At 39.0% G+C, this 20,410-nt stretch overlaps 1 protein-coding gene and 1 long non-coding RNA gene across 4 annotated transcripts; one reads left to right on the top strand and one right to left on the bottom strand.

Moving 5' to 3' along the window:
• Positions 1-2: 2 nt before the first annotated feature.
• On the bottom strand, positions 3-12,375 carry LOC133576182 (uncharacterized). Of its 2 annotated transcripts, none has more exons than XR_012049300.1 (3): positions 11,878-12,375; positions 8,475-8,567; positions 3-151 (listed from the first exon to the last, which is right to left on the bottom strand). It is a non-coding gene; the product is annotated as an uncharacterized lncRNA (long non-coding RNA). The 2 variants fall into 2 exon arrangements; XR_009811600.1 differs by lacking the exon at positions 11,878-12,375 and adding an exon at positions 8,683-8,862.
• Positions 126-16,489, top strand: clic5b (chloride intracellular channel 5b). Of its 2 annotated transcripts, none has more exons than XM_061929211.1 (6): positions 126-697; positions 11,934-12,043; positions 12,121-12,246; positions 14,180-14,286; positions 14,540-14,721; positions 16,022-16,489. In XM_061929211.1, exons 1-6 carry the CDS (start codon positions 182-184, stop codon positions 16,184-16,186), a joined length of 1,206 nt encoding a protein of 401 aa, XP_061785195.1. In that variant the 5' UTR covers positions 126-181; the 3' UTR covers positions 16,187-16,489. The 2 variants fall into 2 exon arrangements, with proteins under 2 accessions (XP_061785195.1, XP_061785196.1); XM_061929212.1 differs by lacking the exon at positions 126-697 and adding an exon at positions 8,174-8,392.
• The last annotated feature ends 3,921 nt before the right edge of the window (positions 16,490-20,410 follow it).

Below are 20,410 nucleotides of genomic sequence, written 5' to 3'. Positions count from 1 at the left end.
GTTGCGTCACCTACTCTCAAAACGGTTTCTGCAGGTTGTTGGTGGTAAATCATCAGTTAAGTCACCGGCTCAAAGGTCTTCTGGGAGGTGTCTCTGGAATGTTCCCGTACAGACGTCCGTGCAGCACCACTTTCTTCTCCACTCCTTGTCCCTGAAAAGCAGACGCAGCATTCAATCCAACATGGATGTCTCAGCTGATGACAAAATTGAGCGACGTGATCGATCGGACAGCTCGGGCTCGGAGAACCAGAGGTCAGAGATTAGCCAGGTGCAGGTCCACGTCTCGACCCAGGAAGAGCACGCTACACCAGACTACATGGACACTAAGGACGGAGACGCTCGAAGCCGCTCTTCGTCATCTTCTTCTTCTTCATCTAGCAGCCACGAAGAAGAAGAGAAGGAGGCGGTGGTGAAAGTGGAGGATGCTCCCAAGGAGCCAGATGTTGTTCACCACGAGGAGGCCAAACTAGAGGAGATGAATGGCGGGTCCAGACGCTCCTCTGCATCTTCTGCCTCCTCCGCCTCCCCTAAAGAGGACAACGCCGAGGACGGGATGCTGATGGCCTACAAGCACTCGGACACCAAGGCGGAGGAGTCTGTGGACTACAGCCTGAAGACTCTAGAGAACGTCAGCCTGGACGAGAGCAGCGTCGCTCCGGCTGAACCTGCACATCCGGAGATCTCGCTCTTTGTCAAGGTAGGAGAAAGTCAAAGTTCATCAGCTTTTTTACCCATTTTGAACACGATTCATTGGTAGCCACACCAGTGATGATGAATCTTGGTCCTCATTAGATGTAGGGTTGATCTTGAAATCCAGCTTGATGCTAACATGCAATTGACAATCCAATTGACTGGCTGATGAAAATCAGCAGCCTGCAATAGTTTTATCTATATTTTGTACATAAGATTAAACACTATATTGTATCAGGTAGATAACCTGTGTTTTTTAAATTTACTATATGGAGTAGTGTTGTCCCGATACCAATATTTTGTTACCGGCACCGGTACCAACATTTTTTCGGTACTTTTCTAAATAAAGGGGACCACAAAAAATTGCATTATTGGCTTTATTTTATCAAAAAATCTTACGGTACATTAAACATATTTTTTTTATTGCAATTTTGTCCTTAGATAAAATAGTGAACATACAAGACAACTTGTCAAACAAACAAAGGCTCCTAATTTAGCTGCTGACATATGCAGTAACATATTGTGTCATTTTCCATTTTATTTTTTTGTCAACATTATTAAGGATAAGTGGTAGAAAATGAATTATTAATCTACTTGTTCATTTATTGTTAATTTTTGCTTACTTTCATCTTTTAACATGTTCTATCTACACTTCTGTTAAAATGTAATAATCACTTATTCTTCTGTTGTTTGATACTTTCAATTAGTTTTGGATGATACCACAAATGTCGGTATCAATCCGATACCAAGTCGTTACAGGATCATACATTGGTCATATTCAAAGTCCTCATGTTTCCAGGGACATATTTCCTGAGTTTATAAACATAATATACATTTTTTTTTAAACGAAAGAAGATGTTTTCAGGTACTTTTCAGAGGCGGTATAGTACCGAATATGATTCATTAGTATTGCGGTACTATACTGTACTATCAACTAGGGATGTGCGATAATGGCTTTTTGCCGATATCCGATATTCCAATATTGTCCAACTCTTTAATTACCAATACCGATATCAACCGATACCGATATCAACCGATATATACAGTCGTGGAATTAACACATTATTATGCCTAATTTGGACAACCAGGTATGGTGAAGATAAGGTACTTTAAAAAAATTAAATTAAATTAAATAAGATAAATAAATTAAAAACATTTTCTTGAATAAAAAAGAAAGTAAAACAATATAAAAACAGTTACATAGAAACTAGTAATTAATGAAAATTAGTAAAATTAACTGTTAAAGGTTAGTACTATTAGTGGACCAGCAGCACGCACAATCATGTGTGCTTACGGACTGTATCCCTTGCAGACTGTATTGATATATATTGATATAAAATGTAGGAACCAGAATATTAATAACAGAAAGAAACAACCCTTTTGTGTGAATGAGTGTAAATGGGGGAGGAAGGTTTTTTGGGTTGGTGCACTAATTGTAAGTGTATCTTGTGTTTTTTATGTTGATTTAATAAAAAATAAAAATAAATTTAAAAAAAGTAAACGATACCGATAATAAAAAAAACGATACCGATAATTTCCGATGTTACATTTTAACGCATCTCTACTATCAACCAATCAAACTGTATTTGTATAGCCCTTAATCCAAAATGCCTCAAACGGCATCATAAACTCACAACGACATCCCCTGATTTGAACCCACATCCGGGCAAGGAAAAACTAAAAAAAAAACCCAGATGGGGAAAAAGAAGAAACCTTGAGAAGGGACCGCGGATGTAAGGACCCCCTTCCAGGTGACTGTCTGCAATTGATGTCAAGTGGGTACCGTTATTGAATTGTTAAATGAGTTGTTCAATTAATAAATAAAATGGAAGTCTATCAGACTCTCCTCGTATTGGCCTTATTTTATGACTTAAGACTGCATAAGATGAAAAAAACACATGGGTTTTTGTCTTATGTAGGAATTGTGAATGATAGGCAAAATTACCCAAAAAGTTACCCTTTAAGTGTACCGGGAGCCAGTTCAGGTGAGCCAGTATAGGCGTAATATGATCAAACTTTGAGTATGAATAGAAATGTAGACGGCCACAATGTAACCAACCGGACGTCACAAAGTTAGGTTTATTTTTATTTTTAATTATTGGTATTAGTAATTGTTTACCTTTTTACTAGTTACTTTGAAGTACATTCCTCAATTCAACATGTTTAAAAAAGAAGCAGAGCTTTTTTTCTCATTTTAATTTTAATTTTTTTTATTATGTCCAGGTCAGCAACTGCTGGTCGTTGGTTTACTTCCTGTGTTTAACATGTTACCAAGTCACCATTCAAATACAAAAAAGGATAACGTGTAAAAATAAAGAACATTCAGTTTGTAGATAGCTTATTCAGTAATAAAGGATTTACATTGTGCATTGATAAATAAATAAGTGCGGGATTTATGCTCAACAACACCTTAAATAAAAACTTTAAGAAGTTGAGGAGTATAACTGGATACCCGCCACCTTGTAGTTTGCACTGTGACATCAGGTGTTATATATGGGGGCTGTCTCTAATAGTTTGGTGATTTGCAGCTGGTGGCTGGATAAATCTCCACAAATGACTTTGATAGCATGTTAATGAAGGGAAATGGGTGACTTTTATCTGAAGCTGGTTAAAATGATTAACCTGTGTAGTGTGACTTGTGGCGGCCATACATGAGCACATCTCTATTCCGTGTGTGTGTGTGTGTGTGTGTATGTGTGAATGGGTTACTTTGCTGACTAGGCAATGCTGAGAGTACAGTTAAAATTACTGAATGTTTGTGGTGAATTCTGTACAGAGATGATTTAGGATGTTTCATGCATTTATGACACAGCGAGCAAGGACGTGCGCTGATACGGTATCTTCTTAGGTTATATCACACTGTTGATAAATGCCGAGCATAGGTCACTGCAACACACCCTCGGTCATTTTTCAACACCTCTGGTAAAGTATTATTGAACGTCTTCAATCTGTGCACATTATGTATGTGTTTTGTAGTACGAAATATGTAGTGAATGTGATTAAGGCCCAATCTTTGGAGTTGTACACTTCATCTTATTTCTTACCCTTTAAAAGTGAGGGCCAAAGTTATAAGGGTGTAGACAAACACCTACAACAATAATGTGGCTAATGGAGTGGTGCTGCTATTTTGAAATTAAATGTTGAATTCCAGTTTTTAACATTGTGTCTTTTGTACTTTGATTGAGGCAAACTCCCAGTCACAGTGTTACTGTTTGACACGTCAGTGAATGATTAGCTCAACAAGTCACTGATTTTAACTGCTTTTGTCTCAAAGTGTTCTTTCCTCAAACCTCTGATGGTATTCTATATACCTGTATGTTCATCCATCCATCCATTTCCTACCGCTTATTCCCTTCGGGGTCGCGGGGGGTGATGGAGCCTATCTCAGCTACAATCGGGCAGAAGGCGGGGTACACCCTGGACAAGTTGCCACCTCATCACAGAGCCAACACAAATAGACAGACAACATTCACACTCACATATATAATATTAATATATATATATATATATATATATATATATATATATATATATGCACACACACACACACACACACACACACACACACACACACACACACACACACACACACACACACACATACTGTACATATATGTATATAATATATATGTATATATATGTATTAATATACATATATACCGTATATTACCAAATAAACGCCCTTGGGCAAATAACCGCCCATGTCCTAATAGCCGCCTGGGGTCTGACCCCATTTTGTGAATTAACCGCCTCTACCTAATAACCGCCTATGTCCAAATAGCCGCCCGTGGGCTGTTATTTGCATAATTTAGATTAAAATGCTACTGGGGTTGTGTTTGCTGCAGTATTATTGTTTTGATGGTTTTATAGAGTACTTGGTACTATAATTTTATTTTTCCTGTATGCTGCTTTATTTAAAACTTGGAGTACTGTAGCCTTTATTTTATTTAAGTGACAGTATTATTGTTCTGTTTTGATGGTGGGTTTTATACTTGAGTACTTGGTACCATAATTGTATTTTTCCCGGTAGGCTGTTTTATTTAAAAAGTTTATTTATTTTTAGTATTGGTATTCTATTTGACAATTGTTGCACTACTGCCATGTTGAGTCCTTGTTGATCTCTTGTCTTTTGATAGCCTACCTCATGTTGATCCCTTGTTTTTTTGTTTGTATGTTTACAATAGGGGCAGCACGGTGGCAGAGGGGTTAGTGCATCTGCCTCACAATACGAAGGTCCTGAGTAGTCTTGGGTTCAATCCCAGGCTCGGGATATTTCTGTGTGGAGTTTGCATGTCCTCCCCGTGACTGCGTGGGTTCCCTCCGGGTTCTCCGGCTTCCTCCCACCTCCAAAGACATGCACCTGGGGATAGGTTGATTGGCAACACTAAATTGGCCCTAGTGTGTGAATGTGAGTGTGAATGTTGTCTGTCTATCTGTGTTGGCCCTGCGATGAGGTGGCGACTTGTCCAGGGTGTACCCCGCCTTCCGCCCGATTGTAGCTGAGATAGGCTCCAGCGCCCCCCGCGACCCCAAAAGGGAATAAGCGGTAGAAAATGGATGGATGGATGGATGTTTACAATAGCTTTTACATTTAAAGTGTTTTGTATGAAAAAAAATTACTGGACAGTAACCATTGTAACCAAATAATGGCCTGGTGCAGGCTGGTGCAAAAATAAATAAAAGCCTTGTGCCAATAACCACCTGCTTCTTTTAAACGCCTGTCTCCAAAATCGATTTTGTGAAATAAACGCCCGGGCTACTATTTGGTAATATACGGTATATATACATACACATATATATGTATATGTATATTCCTCAAACCTCTAATGGTGTTTTATATATATATATATATACACACACACGCACACGCACCCGCACGCACACACACACACACACACACACACTCTCTCTCTAAGTATCACCATAATGACCAACATTAAAATATAGTAGCCTAGGTATGTATCACTACTGTAACATTACACACAGTTTGAACAGTAACACTGTGTTTGAAGATGAAAATAAAACACTGCACTTTAATCAAGTGATTATTTGGCATACCACTAGATGGAGCCAGCGTACCACTAGTAGTACACATACCACAGTTTGAGAATACAAGAGACTAGGTTAAAAGTAAGATGAGAGCTTCTGCATATTTTATAGGCACCAAGCAGGTTCATATCACGGACATACGTATGCACTGCACACCAAATTTAATTTTTTGCCCTCAAGTGAAACAGGTTTGATTTTTTTGCAGGTCTATGTTTACACTGCAGGCCAAAGTGGCTCAAATCAGAGCTTTTCAAAATCAGATTCTTGTAAACGCTCCAAAGTGCTTCAAACCTGATATTTTCGTATCAGATTCAGGCCACATCAGGAGATAGTCTGAATTTGATTGGAATCTGATCTTTTCAAATGTGGCCACAGTCCAAACAGAAATGTGACCTGAATGCAACTTTTCCGTCATCTTTGGGCGAGCGACGTCATCCGTGTGCGCGGGGAAAGAAGCAGCGGAAGTGGATACTTCATCACCCGAAATATCCAGGTTTCCGTGAGCAAATATTTTTTTGGCGGCTGAATTTTTGGTGCATCACATGTCAATAGTGCACAAATAATATATGTATAATGTGAATATATATTTTGATTCTGAAGAAATAGTGATTGCTGAAGGAATCACTAAGCTGTGGCGTACTTGCTTACATGTTACATAAGTTGTTTATGTAAGTGAGTTGAAAAATAAAGTTAAAATGTCTCTTTTTGATACAAAATATATCTCAGTTATCAAATGCATTTTAAAATGTACACACATTATGAAGAACAGGCATAAAGTATGCATCTTGTCAAAACATCTTCCTGTTACACCTCCCTTTTGTAAAGCAAATCTGTACAGTAGAGACCAATCAATCAATCAATTCATTTGTCATTGTCATAACAACACAAGTCATACGTGTCAACGAGATGTGTATGCGTGTAGTGTGCATATGTATGTATATATTTATAATTTATGTATATACAAGTTCATTAAGTTTGTACATAGAGTGAACAGGTAGTTCTAGCTCAGAGTAATTTATGATTTAAGGAAAAGGGGTGGGATTAAATAAGTGTAAACTTCTTCTCAGTTCTTTTCAAATATGTAAAAAAAAAAAAAAAGAAAGTCTATTGCTCATTTTGTTTATATTTTTTTCGTTTTTTATTCTCCATTGTTTTCATTTTGTTATAATGGCTGTTAAGGCTATAGCACTGTATTGGATCAGGCTTGCGCTTGTTTTTTTGCATATTTGAAATAAAAATATATTAAATCAAATCAAATCAAATCAGATTTTGTTGGAGCTTAGTCTAGCGTCAATTATAATGTGTTCCCATGTTACTGAACAGGACAGGTCACAAACAAAACTAAAACATCTTCTTGCTAGAAAATGTTGTGATTTGACTTGTGGTACAGCGCCCTCTGCTGGATTTGTAGGGGCAGCACTTTTTCTCCGTCAAACAACTTTCTATTCAAGTGACCATGTAGCACTGTAGCAGTAACAACCTCACTTACTTTTCAATCAGAGGAAAGAAACCTGCAAATAGTCAATGATCTACAGTACTTTTTGTTGTTTGATAATGTTTAAAATGGTCTTTTTAGAGGGTATATAATGATACATTATATTTACATAATAGGTTATTTCATAATATTTTTTGAACAGATTTTAGGTGTGTTTTAATTAATATTAATTTTACACAAAAATTATTTTTCTAGTGGTTTAAACATTTTTTTGTGTATGAATATTTGAATTAATTTTTTCAAGTAAATATGTTCTCATAATATATATTTTTTTGTGGTATGTTTGTACTTTTTCTTTTTACATGAAAGGTTATTTGTTAATGTTATTACAATTGTTTTAAGTTTGGGTATGTGTATACTTATAGTTTTGTTAAAACAAAAGGTTATTTCCTAATGTTTTTAAATTATTTTTAATGTGTGTATATATTTTATAACAAGGTTATTCCTAATGTTTTTAAATAGTCTATTTATATGTATATATTTATTTATCAAATATGTACATGTTAAATTCACCATCTTCAATGCTTATAAAAAAAGTGTTTATACATATTCATGTCATCAAGATTATGAAAACAGTTTTAATAGATTTAGTTGTTGGTAAAAAAATGTTCTTGTTACATATTAGAACACTTTACTGTTTTTATAAAATGTTTTAAATGATCTTATTCAAATGTCCATTTATTTTTTTGTACATTTTTCTTAAATGGTTTTCATATTCATACTTCTGTTGATATTATTCCTTTATAAATAAATACCAGCTATTTTACCAGGGTGCGCTCCATGTAGTACTGTAGTGTTATTAATACAGTATTAGTAGGTGATGGAGGAGGAGGTGTGGTGTCAGTGATGAGGCTCCGCCCCCTACAATCCATCACTGTGGTCCCGGCTGACACCTGTTCCAGTGTCAGTGAGAGCTTTTCTTGCTCTTCCATCTGTTTCTACAAATCTGACCTCTGAGCTGCCACCTGTGTGACCTCTCAGCATCACATAACTTTTACGGACACCTTTCGGGATCACAGATAATACACTTGTTTTGTTTTTTTAATGTGTGTAGTAGTTTTGATGTAGGATGTAGGCAGCACTGGACGACGTGTGCTTGCAATGAAAGAAGAAATGTCAGGTGTGGACAGAGAGCCTGATATTGAACTTTTTGTGAAGGTAAGACTAAACGACTGGTATACTGTGTCAGTGTGTTGTGTGATGGAAAGTCCACGGAACAAAATAGCAGAGGTAACGTTACCTTCATACGGTGCAGAGCACAGCGATGGCGGCGCTGGTGCAGCTTCTTGGTGTGTTTGTTCTGCTCGCCACCCCCTGGGACACCACAGGGTACCTGAGGCAGGTGGGATGGAAAAAAATTAAGCAATTAGCCTGAGAGAAGACAGACTACTGGGAATTCTGCGTGGCGCGCTAATTGAAATGCTTAACTATTTTCGTACACTTCTTACAGTCAGTGTGGCCTAGATAGGCCTGACTCCAAAACAAACATGTGTCCAATGTAGGCTCGCTTGACAGGAAACACAAAAAGACACACCGGGTGACAATTAACTACTTGATACTAGCAGGTCTTGTTGCAACAGGAAGTGCCTATGATAAAACAGGAAACACATTCAAATTGTGTTTATTCCGCATAAAAGCATTGTCATCTCTCAGCTATTAGACTGACTTTAGTCATGATTGGACATAAAGTACATGTGATGTGTCATGTGACCTTCTTGCAGCGGGTCAGCAGGCCCACTTGGCTTGGGTTGCTGTTCTAGATGTTGATTGGTTGGGGTTGTATTGTGTTGTTGTTGTGTTTTAACAAAGACACAGGCATGGCAGTGCATGCACACAGCTGACTTGGCATGTTTTAACAGCGTTCTGGTGTTTGCTGGGAGTGTGTGTGTGTGTGTGTGTGTGTGTGTGTGTGTGTGTGTGTTCTTGTATTTCTACCCTTCTCGAGACATCAACAGGGAAAAGTACCTTCCATATGAGGACCGGTGAACAAGTTAGGACCAAAATTGTGGTCCCAATACGGAAAACCGTTGCTTCTAATACAGAGTCCGTGAACATTGTTTCAAAGTCTGGATTTTTTGTTGATTTAATGTGCATACAAAAGTAAACATTGACAGGTGCAAAAGCAGCAATATGTGATAAAACAAGACTAAAGAAGGACTTCCCTATTCATCCCCCAAAAAAACCCGCCAGGTGAACAGCTGATTTTACCACTTCTGGTGCCGACGTAAGACAACCTGCGTCCCATATGTGACCATAGGATGAACAAATACCCTACGGTACTAAGACTATAGTGGCCATTAACTGTCAGCTTCTACAGCTGGGTTGCCTAAAGTGCGGCACAGGGGCCATCTGTGGTCCGTGACTTGTTTGTCATCGGCCTTAAGCACATTACAAAAAACAAAAAATAGAGATCTCATTTGCACCCCTGGTGGTGAAATCTATCAAAATTAGGGTGGTACCAAAAAGAAATGATAACATATCAGTGTCGGTTTTAAAAGTGCTTCCCATTTTGGTCAACATATGAAATAACAAGTGTGTGTAAAAATTTGAAATGCTCCCCCTCTGGCCAACATATGTAATAAGTGTGTGTAATAAATTGAAATGCACCCCCTTTGGCCAAAATTAATAAAACAAATAAAATATATACGTATATAGAGACATACTGTAATAACTTGAAGTAAATAATGAAGATTAAAAACCAATTACAAACAAAATATTCAAAAAATTAACTAAAAGCCTACCTTTTTTATATTTGCATAGTATGTATATATTATTAATGTTGTAAATACAAATCTTTATATATCTAGAAAGTGTGGTCTTAAAGAGAGGCATTTTTCGGAGGTCTCAAGAAGGTAACAAATACAAGGATGTGTGTGAGTGTGTGTGCATGCATGTTGGTCAGGGGATGATGTCATCATGTATAATTCAGCAGGGGGGTCAGTTGTCACAGTTAGCGATGAAACATGAGCACATGTCATGCCAGCACAAAACCGACATCGACAGGAAGTGATTGACATGCACAGTGTCGGCCACCTATCATTTAAAATCAAGAGTGTACTTGCCCAAGCAAAACGTTAAAAAGCCTGAAAGCTTGGAGGTTTCAATTGCATCCACAAAGAATATGTGCCTGGAAGTCTTTCAAAATCTAAAGAGTTCTTGCTCTAATCTGCTCCTCTCATATCTAAAACTACTGTAAATGTGCGCATTTGGCAGAAATGTTACTAATAAAAAGTAGTAATCAGCGAACCTAAAAAGTCTTCATATAGTTCAAAATCAATAGAACTCTTGCGTTGTCATTAAGGTGTTGAAATGTGTTTGTTGAGTACCGATAGGTTTTTTTTCTTCTTTTTAGAGTTTTTGTTCTGATTTTATCTAATCACACATTCAAAACTTTGAAGGCTTAAGAATATGTGCAATCAAGTCTGACTAATAAAAAGTAAAGGGAGTTTCACCTCAGCTGACCTAAAAGTCTTGTTATTAGCCTATCCAATCCAACAAAGTATTGATCATGATTTTTTTGTTTGGTCAACTGATCTGATCTTTGACCTCAACATGTAATTCAAAATCACTTGCAATCTTGCTTTGTCATACTGAACCTAATGTTCTTAAACATTTAACAATACTGCAGAGCTGGCATAAATCTGACATTTGAAATCAGATCAAGCATTCAAAATCAACAGAGTTCTTCTCTCTGACAGACACTTATGTTTTTGAAAATATATGAATGAATGTTAACAAAAAATGTTGCCAGGGAAGTGACCTTTGAACCCAGCATATACCTGGAGCAGTCAACGTCAATAGGGTTCTTGCCCTGACAGAAACCCATCCTTCCTGAACGTTCAACAATACCGTCATGGGGTAAAGATGGTAATCTGACCTTTGAACACAGCTAACGCAAACAGTCAAAATTAACAGGGTTCTCGTTCTGACAGAAACCCATCATTCATCGAGGTTTAACAATATTGTCGTCTTGGCAGAGATAGTAATCCCTCCTTTGAAGCTGTAGCTACCTCAAGCATTCACAATCAATCAGGTTCTTGCTTTGACAGAAACCCATTGTTCATGAACGATTCAGAATGAGAGTGTCAACGAAGAAAAAGAATCCCAGGAATCTGACCTTTGAACACAGCTTCCTGGGGCAATCAAAATCAATAGTGTTTGTGCACTGACAGAAGCCTATCATTCTTGGAAGTTGGACTGTGGTGTAGAGCTGACATAGTTCGCAATCTGTCCTTCGAACCCAGCTACCTCAAGCAATCAAAATCTAAATATTTCTTGCTCTGGAATACACCTATTGTTCTTGAAGCAAAATAATGAGCGTTGACAAAGAAAAAAGGTTTTCAGGAATTGCACATTTGAACACAGCTTGCCGTAGCATCAAAATCAACATCATACTTGTTCTGACAAAACCCTATTGTCCTTTAAAGATTGAGAGTAACAAAGAAAAAGACTCACAGGAATCTGACCTTTGAACAAAGCTACCTGGGGCAGTCAAAATCAGTAGGGTTCCTGCAATGACATAAAGCTATCATTCTTGGAAACTCCAAATTGTAACCTTTGAACACTTGGGTTGACTAAAACAAACGGGTTTCTAATCAATGACAGAGTTTTCTTCAGGTTAGAGAAGAGCAGTTACTACTTACAGTTCAATAAGTACAAGAGTACTGCATGTTTGATGTAGACTTCTGCTTGTGTGCAGGCGGGCATCGATGGCGAGAGCATCGGCAACTGTCCTTTCTCGCAGCGTCTCTTCATGATCCTCTGGCTCAAAGGAGTCGTCTTCAACGTCACCACCGTGGACCTTAAGAGGTCCGCCAGAAACCACCATCATGATTCTTCTCCTTCTTCTTCTTTACGTCCATCTTTTTTTCCCACCTGTCCTGCAGGAAGCCAGCAGATCTGAACAACCTGGCGCCCGGCACGCACCCGCCATTCCTTACCTACAACGGAGAGGTCAAGACAGACATCAACAAGATCGAGGAGTTTCTGGAGGAGATGCTAGCACCCCCCAAGTCAGTAATACACCCCGTGTGGTCACTTCATTAGGTACACCATCCCACGACATCCGTTAGGCTCATGATTCATACTGACAACTTACTTACTTAGCGGACGCAGTACAGTCATATTAATGACCCAGACGAGCCCCCAATTATACAGTTAGAATTTTGTGTACTATAATGTAATATTGTTTTAATACTATATAAGAAAATATTACAGCAAATACACTATATTGCCAAAAGTATTTGGCCACCCATCCAAATGATGAGAATCAGGTGTCCTAATCACTTGGCCCGGCCACAGGTGTACAAAATCAAGCACTTAGGCATGGAGACTGTTTCTACAAACATTTGTGAAAGAATGGGCCGCTCTGAGTGATTTCCAGCGTGGAACTGTCATAGAATGCCACCTGTGCAACAAATCCAGTCATGAAATTTCCTCGCTCCTAAATATTCCTCAGTTAACTGTCGGCTTTATTTCAAGAAAATGGAAGAGTTTGGAAACAACAGCAACTCAGCCACCAAGTGGTAGGCCATGTAAACTGACAGAGAGGGGTCAGTGGATGCTGAGGCGCATAATGCAAAGAGGTCGCCGACTTACTGCACAGTCATGTGACCTTCCAATTAGCCCACCTACAGTACGCAGAGAGCTTCATGGAATGGGTTTCCATGGCCGAGCAGCTGCATCTAAGTCATATATGACCAAGTCCAATGCAAAGCGTGGGATGCAGTGGTGCAAAGCACGTCGCCACTGAACTCTAAAGCAGTGGAGACGCCTTCTCTGGAGTGATGAATCACGCTTTTCCATCTGGCAATGAGATGGACGAGTCTGGGTTTGGAGGTTGCCAGGAGAAATGTACATTTCGGACTGCATTGTGCAGAGTGTGAAATTGGGTGGAAAAGGAATTATGGTGTGGGGTTGTTTTTCAGGAGTTGAGCTTGGCCCCTTAGTTCCAGTGAAATGAACTTTGAATGCTCCAGGATACCAAAACATTTTGGACAATTCCATGCTCCCAACCTTGTGGGAACAGTTTGGAGCGGGCCCCTTCCTCTTCCAACATGACTGTGCACTAGTGCACAAAGCAAGGTCCATAAAGACATGGATGACAGAGTCTGGTGTGGATGAACTTGACTGGCCTGCACAGAGTCCTGACCTGAACCCGATAGAACACCTTTGGGATGAATTAGAACGGAGACTGAGAGCCAGGCCTTCTCGACTAACATCAGTGTGTGACCTCACCAATGCACCTTTGGAAGAATGGTCGAGAATTCCTATAAACACACTCCGCAACCTTGTGGACAGCCTTCCCAGAAAAGTTGAAGCTGTAATAGCTGCAAAAGGTGGACCGACATCATACTGAACCCTATGGGTTAAGAATGGGATGGGACTTCAAGTTCATATGTGAGTCAAGGCAGGTGGCCAAATACTTTTGCCAATATGGTGTATTTTATACTTTATAAATTAAAAAATAAATACAATTTTGATTGAACACTTTTTCTGATTTTTACAATAATCAATGAAAAAACATTTGGAAAAAGTGTAAAAATATGGAATACATTATATAATACTACTTTAGAAAAAAAATATGTACTTGATAATTTTTTATTATCAACATTATCATTCTTATTATTATTATTATTATTATTATTATTATTATTATTATTATAAATATCATCATCATCATTTTTATTATAGTATTAATGGACAGAAATGTTGTGTAATTCTTTTTTTTTTTTTAAAGCCTGGATTTTTTTATGCGTTTGACATATGAACAATAGCCAGACTGGGCTCAATGAAGATTTACAGATTAAATACATCCTTCTTTCCTCTCACCGTTATAATAAATGGCCACCAGTAACAGGGGCAAGCACTAGCTGGGCATGTAACGTGCTCTGGTTCTGAGCTTGATGTGATCCAGATGTGTGACTGAGTCCTGCCTGCTGTCAGGTATCCCAAACTGGCGGCCAAGCAAAGAGAGTCCAACACGGCCGGGAATGACATATTTGCCAAGTTCTCGGCCTTCATCAAAAACACCAAAGTGGAGGCCAACGATGGTGAGGCTATTCCTTTTTAACACTTCCAAGTGTCATGAGCTCATCAAAAAGCTCTAAAATGAAAGAAATATTCAAAATAAGAGTAAGGCCAACAATAATGTGAAAACAGTGAAGGCTGAAATGCCAATATTTCTCGCTAGAGGGCAGCAGAGGCCAGTATTTGCCTGGCGCTGGTTGCTTTGCTGCCATCTAGTGGACGTATTTCCTCATGACTGTGTCGGCAAGCTTGTATGTGCATATGTTCCCTTCCCAGCACTGGAGAAAGGCTTAACGAGGGCCCTGAAGAAGCTGGATGACTACCTGAACAGCCCCCTGCCTGACGAGATCGACGCAGACAGCAGGGAGGAGGAGAAGCCCTCCAGGCGAAGCTTCCTGGACGGGAATGAGCTGACCCTGGCAGACTGCAACCTGCTGCCTAAACTGCACATAGTCAAGGTAGAAAGCTTGTTGAAACCTTGGAAAAATCAACATTTGGTGTCCGTTACAATTAGATTTCTACAAAATGTCATGTCGTCAATGTTGACAAAAGCAAAATTGTCTTCAAACTGGACAAAAATACATTCATAAAGTTTGTGCATGTGTTAGATTTTTTGGAAGATTTAAAAGTATCCACAGTGTTCACCAATTATGGACCTAATCGAACTAAATTATCCCAAAGCAAAAAAAAACAAACTATTATATTTGTTGAAAACTACCAATGGTTACAGATGTTAAGTTAAAAGTTAAAGTACCACTGATAGTCACACGGTGACCCATCCCCTTGTTCCACCCCCTGGGAGGTGAGGGGAGCAGTGAGCAGCAGCGATGGCCACGCTCAGGAATCATTTGGTGATTTAACCCCCAATTCCAACCCTTGATGCTGAGTTACCAAGCAGGGAGGTAATGGGTTCCATTTTTATAGTCTTTGGTATGACTCGGTCGGGGTTTGAACTCACGACCTACCGATCTCAGGGTGGACACTCTAACTACAAGGCCACTGAGCAGAACACAGAACTATAACAAGCACATTGATTAAGTAAAACTGAATCATCTTCAAGTTTACAAAACAAAATTGTGTTAGCGTTATTGAGAGCGGAGTTGTTTCAGATGTTAAAAAAAAAAAGTAGGTTTAAATAATCTGTGATGTTTACGAAAGTGTTTCCATTAGGTTAATCCAAAACTAAATCGTTGTTTAAAACGTGTTTTAGATAAGAAAAACCCGAGCATTAATTTAGGTATGTCAAAGACGATTTTGTGGAGTTTTCACAAAAACGTAAATGTTAGTTTTGTTGAAAACACTAAATCATCCACGTCAGTGTTGGTTGAAGACTCGCAACCCCTGAGCTTTGAGAAATACAAGATGTAATCTTCTTTGAAAAGCACCGACTCCCCAAAATTGTCCAGTTATTTAAAATTTTCTTGGACGCTTACAAAAACGCACATTATATTTGTCGTAAACACAGAGCTGTCTTTGATGTAAAAAAAAACAAACGTAAGTTGGGTTTTTTCAATGACGGTAACAAAAACACGCTTCATGTTGACTTCATCAAAGTCTTAATTGACTTTAAACGCAAAATACTCTTTGATGCTAAAACGTACATTCAATTTGTTCTTCACTCGTAACTGACTTGAGTATTTACAAAAACCGTCCATTTCTTGATCTCTGCCGATGTTACCAACCAGGGTTCCTTGTTTAGCTTAAAAGTGACATTCTTAGCTAGCGCTACACTTCAGACTCATGTGCGTTGTCTTCCAGGTGGTGGCTAAGAAGTACCGCAACTACGACATTTCCATGGACATGACGGGCATCTGGCGGTACCTGAAGAATGCGGCGGCGCGCGACGAGTTCACCAACACGTGTGCGGCTGACTCGGAGATCGAGATGGCGTACAAAGACGTGGCTAAGAGGCTTGCCAAGTAGATAACAACCTGGTCCCATTTCCTTTCCACTAGTGTGTCCCCATCGCAGAGTTTATGTCCAAGGGTGTCCACATGAGACACATCATCTTTGGTATTTATTTTCTATCCCGACACAAAGCTGCCTTTCATGCGTGTTGTAAAGCGTTGACTCACAGTGGTGTCAAGGTGGTCAGCTTTATTTATCCTTCCGCCCACTAGTCTAGTCTGACTCCACTGTTTATTATTGATCTTTGTCTGACACACTCAAACTTCAACATGCTCCTCCTCTTCATGCTCATTAAACTTTACTCCTTTTGTCCCCTCACTCCCTCTCTTCAGCTCTGATTGAAAACCCAGAAGTGCTTTGTCAGGCCTTCAAGGCTTATAAATATTGCTAAGAGTTACTGATTAGTTTAGGGTTGGTTGGTAGGATTAGGGATGAGAGATCAGGGGTTGGTAGTTCCAGTTAGGGGTTTGGTTCAGGACAAGAGTTAGGACTATTGCTCATGGTTCTGTGTTAGTGTTCAGAGGAGGGTTAAGAGTTAGGACAAAGATGGTTAGGGTTAGAACTAGTTTTAGAGTTAGGGGTTTAATCAGGGTTAGGTTCGGGTTAAGAATGTGTTTAGAAAAAGGTTCTGATTAAAGGTTATGGTCAGTTCTAGCCTGTTTTCATCAGAGTTAGTTTTAAGGATTTTTTTATTATCATGGTTTGGGTCAACTAAACTGTTTTGGGGGCCACATTTTCAGAGACCTAAGGAGGCAGACTTCTATCGTCACTATTATTCCTATTTGGTATAGTCCGAGAATCTGCTGTTTTTAAAAGGGCCTACTGCAAAAATCTAGTCAAAGATCATCTTCTTCCAAATTCTTTTTAACTTAACTTGCAGGCCAGTCTGGTGTCATTCCCTGCTGGGATTGGGGCCGCCAGATAAATAGTCTTGTGTTATAATGTATTTAGAGTAAGAGTAGTCCAAGTCCTGTTTCCACCAAGCAGTACAATTAAGTTCAGTATAAAGTGTGTCGTTCACTTAATGGCACTGTAAGCACAAGATAGTGCGGTTTCTAAAAGCTGATATGATTGCTGGACAAAGAATGCCCACTTTCCTCAGGTGTGACACTGTTTATGTAGCACATCCTGCAGGATTTACCCTTCCAGACTGCACTGTACTGAATTGGACTGGACAGGCTGGTGGAAACACAAGTATAAAGGTGAAAGTACAATAGATAAACGGTCTACTTGCCATTTGGTATTTAAATTTTCTCTGCTTTAATTTACCGTAAATTCCAGACTATAAGCCACTACTTTTTTTCCTATGCTTTGAAGCCTCCGGCTTATAAAACGATGCGGATAATTTATGGATTTTTCTTTGCTCTAGGCCAGGGGTGTCAAACTCAAATACAGAGTGGGCCAAAATTTAAAACTGAACAAAGCCGCGGGCCAAGGTTGAACAAATTACCCTTTTTAATATGGACCCAAACAAGTTTTGCGTTAAATATTGAACAAGCAAGGCTTATATAACTTTATAGTGACATGCAAAATCGAGTTTCAAATAATAATAATAATAATTAAAAAATATCAATGGCATATCAAATACAATTTAAATACAAATTGAATGCCTCTTTTCTATTTGCAGCCTTCTGAGGTAAATATCAACATTAACTTTTTCCATAGGCTAATCATTTTGAAAATAAAATAATGAATAAAACAACCATTCAGGACTTTAAGCTGCTCAGTTTGCAACACACTGATCAAATCTGATGTGCCCAAGCCAGATACCTGACATCTTTTCTTGGATGCTAGTTCATTAATGTCGGGGCTCAGGCTTTGAGCTGAGGCATCCCTCATTATCGAACGAAGGTGTTCATCTGTCGTTATATCTCGTATTCCACAGTCTTGGAGGCGTGCCTTACAGGCACTGCTTTTAACGTCCTCTACGAGCTGACGTCACGTCCACTTTTTATCCCTTCTAACAACGAGTCCGCCAGTCACAAGATATGAGCAAAATGCAAAGCATACTTCATCACCAGCGATACAGTTTACACTGAGAGTGGCCGTATAAGCAACTTTAACATTGTTAGAAATATACGCCACACTGTGAATCCACACCAAACAAGAATGACAAACACACACACATACACACACCTTGTAGCGTCCCGGAAGAGTTAGTGCTGCAAAGGTTTCTGGGTATTTGTTCTGTTGTGTTTATGTTGTGTTACTGTGTGGATGTTCTCCCGAAATGTGTTTGTCATTCTTGTTTGGTGTGGATTCACAGTGTGGCGTATATTTCTAACAATGTTAAAGGTTTTTATACTGGCACCCTCAGTGTAACCTGTATCGCTGAAGATCAAATATGCGTTGCATTCACTTCTGTGTGCGTGCCAAAGCCGCACATATTGTGTAACTGAGCCAGCACTCGCTGGACTGGACGAAAAGGGGTGTCACAATTCTCGGGAGGGGCACTGAAATTTGGGAGTCTCCCGGGAGGTTTGGCAAGTATGAGAATTAGCGGTGTACCGCGGCACCGCCGCTGTATATAATTGGCGGGCCAGCTCTAGTGTTAATTTGATATCACCTCACGGGCCAAGTGAAATTACACGGCGGGCCAAATTTGGCCCGCGGGCCAGAGTTTGACACCCATGCTCTAGGCCATATTGTCAATAGATTTTAATTAAAAAAACAAAGACACTGAGTAAGTGAATACATTTGTGCTGCAGCGCCATTTTTTTAACAATTTCGCTTACTGCTGGTGCTGCCTTGCCCTTCTTTTTAGACTATGCTTTCAACCGGAAGTCGATGTGCTGTTCCGTCTCCTAGCCTTCCATAGCGTTTCTACTCGTATGGATTCTCCATTAATCACTCCAAGCAACGTCTGTAAGTTTTACAATATACTGTAACTAAAACTATTTCTACTTACTCATCGTCCCATGTGTGGTGTCTGTAGAAGTGTTTTCATGCCTATTTGTAAGTATTATCAGAATGTAATGAAGCTAGCGTTGTTAGCATTAGCTAAAATGCTAACACAATCACGATTGTCTTTGTTAGTATTATTAACTTACTATGGTATTATTTTTGTATTGTTTTAGTTTTCTAAATTCCCCAAAACGTCGCCATGGACTTATTCAGTCTGATTAGAAAGTTATCCTCCGCAGCTAGTTGGTCCATGATGATGACTTCGGTTTTGTTTGATCAGCCATTTTACTGCCGCATTACAGACATCGTTTGGAAACAATTAAGGTATGTAAATATTCACAAAATCTTTTTGTGTAAATAACTCACTTCACAACAAACATATATGCGGCTCATAGTGCAGTACGGCTAATATTTGGAAAAAATATGATTTTCTTCAAAGGTTTAGTGTGTGCGGCTTATATCCCGGTGCGCTCAATAGTCCAGAAAATACGGTGAATAGAAATTGGGTTGATGGCATCATCTGCAGGGAGATAAAGTACTGCATCTAAGGGTGTCTTAGAATAGCCGAACTAAGGGCCTTATTTACTAAAGGTTTGCTTGTACTAAAACGCGTGCAAACTTCATATCACACACAAAGCTGATCTACTAAACGTGTGCAAAGTCGATTGCATCTGTTAAATGAGCAGAATAAGACGAGCAATCCATTTTGCATCTCTGTCCTAATTTAATATGCAAAATATGTGCTGATCATCAAAACACCCACAATACTGGGAGGAGAAAATGCAAATATATCATAACAGCAAGCGCGATGTGATTTATCAACATACCATTTTGGGAGCACTATTTTGCCTTTCATTTTGCACGTTTAAAAAAGGACGCACAAACTGATGCAGTTCCACACACGGCTGTGAGAAAGGAGTGCTCGCGCTGCAAAGACACATGATGGACAGAAAATCCTCTGTCAACTTATTTGAACGGTGATATATAAAAAGTATACTCCTTACTTCAAATGTCCCACTAATAATACATTTATAAGACCACATTGAACACATCGTGTACCAGATTTTTTGGACTATAAGGCACACTTAAAATCCTTTCATTTTCTCAAAAATCGACAGTGCACCTTATAACCCGGTGCGCCTAATGTACGGAATAATTTTGGTTGTGCTTACCGACCTCGAAGCTATTTTATTTGGTACATGGTGAAATGATAAATGTGACGAGTAGATGGCAGTCACACATAAGAGATACGCATAGACTGCAATATGACTCAAGTAAACCACACCAACATTTTAAATGTTCCATTGAAAATATAGAACAATAATCACGGGACTC

The sequence above is a fragment of the Nerophis lumbriciformis genome, linkage group LG34 (genome assembly GCF_033978685.3).
Source record: "Nerophis lumbriciformis linkage group LG34, RoL_Nlum_v2.1, whole genome shotgun sequence".
NCBI lineage: Eukaryota > Metazoa > Chordata > Actinopteri > Syngnathiformes > Syngnathidae > Nerophis > Nerophis lumbriciformis.
The sequence above is the reverse complement of the archived record's forward strand: the minus strand, read 5'-3'. Positions and strand labels throughout refer to the sequence as shown.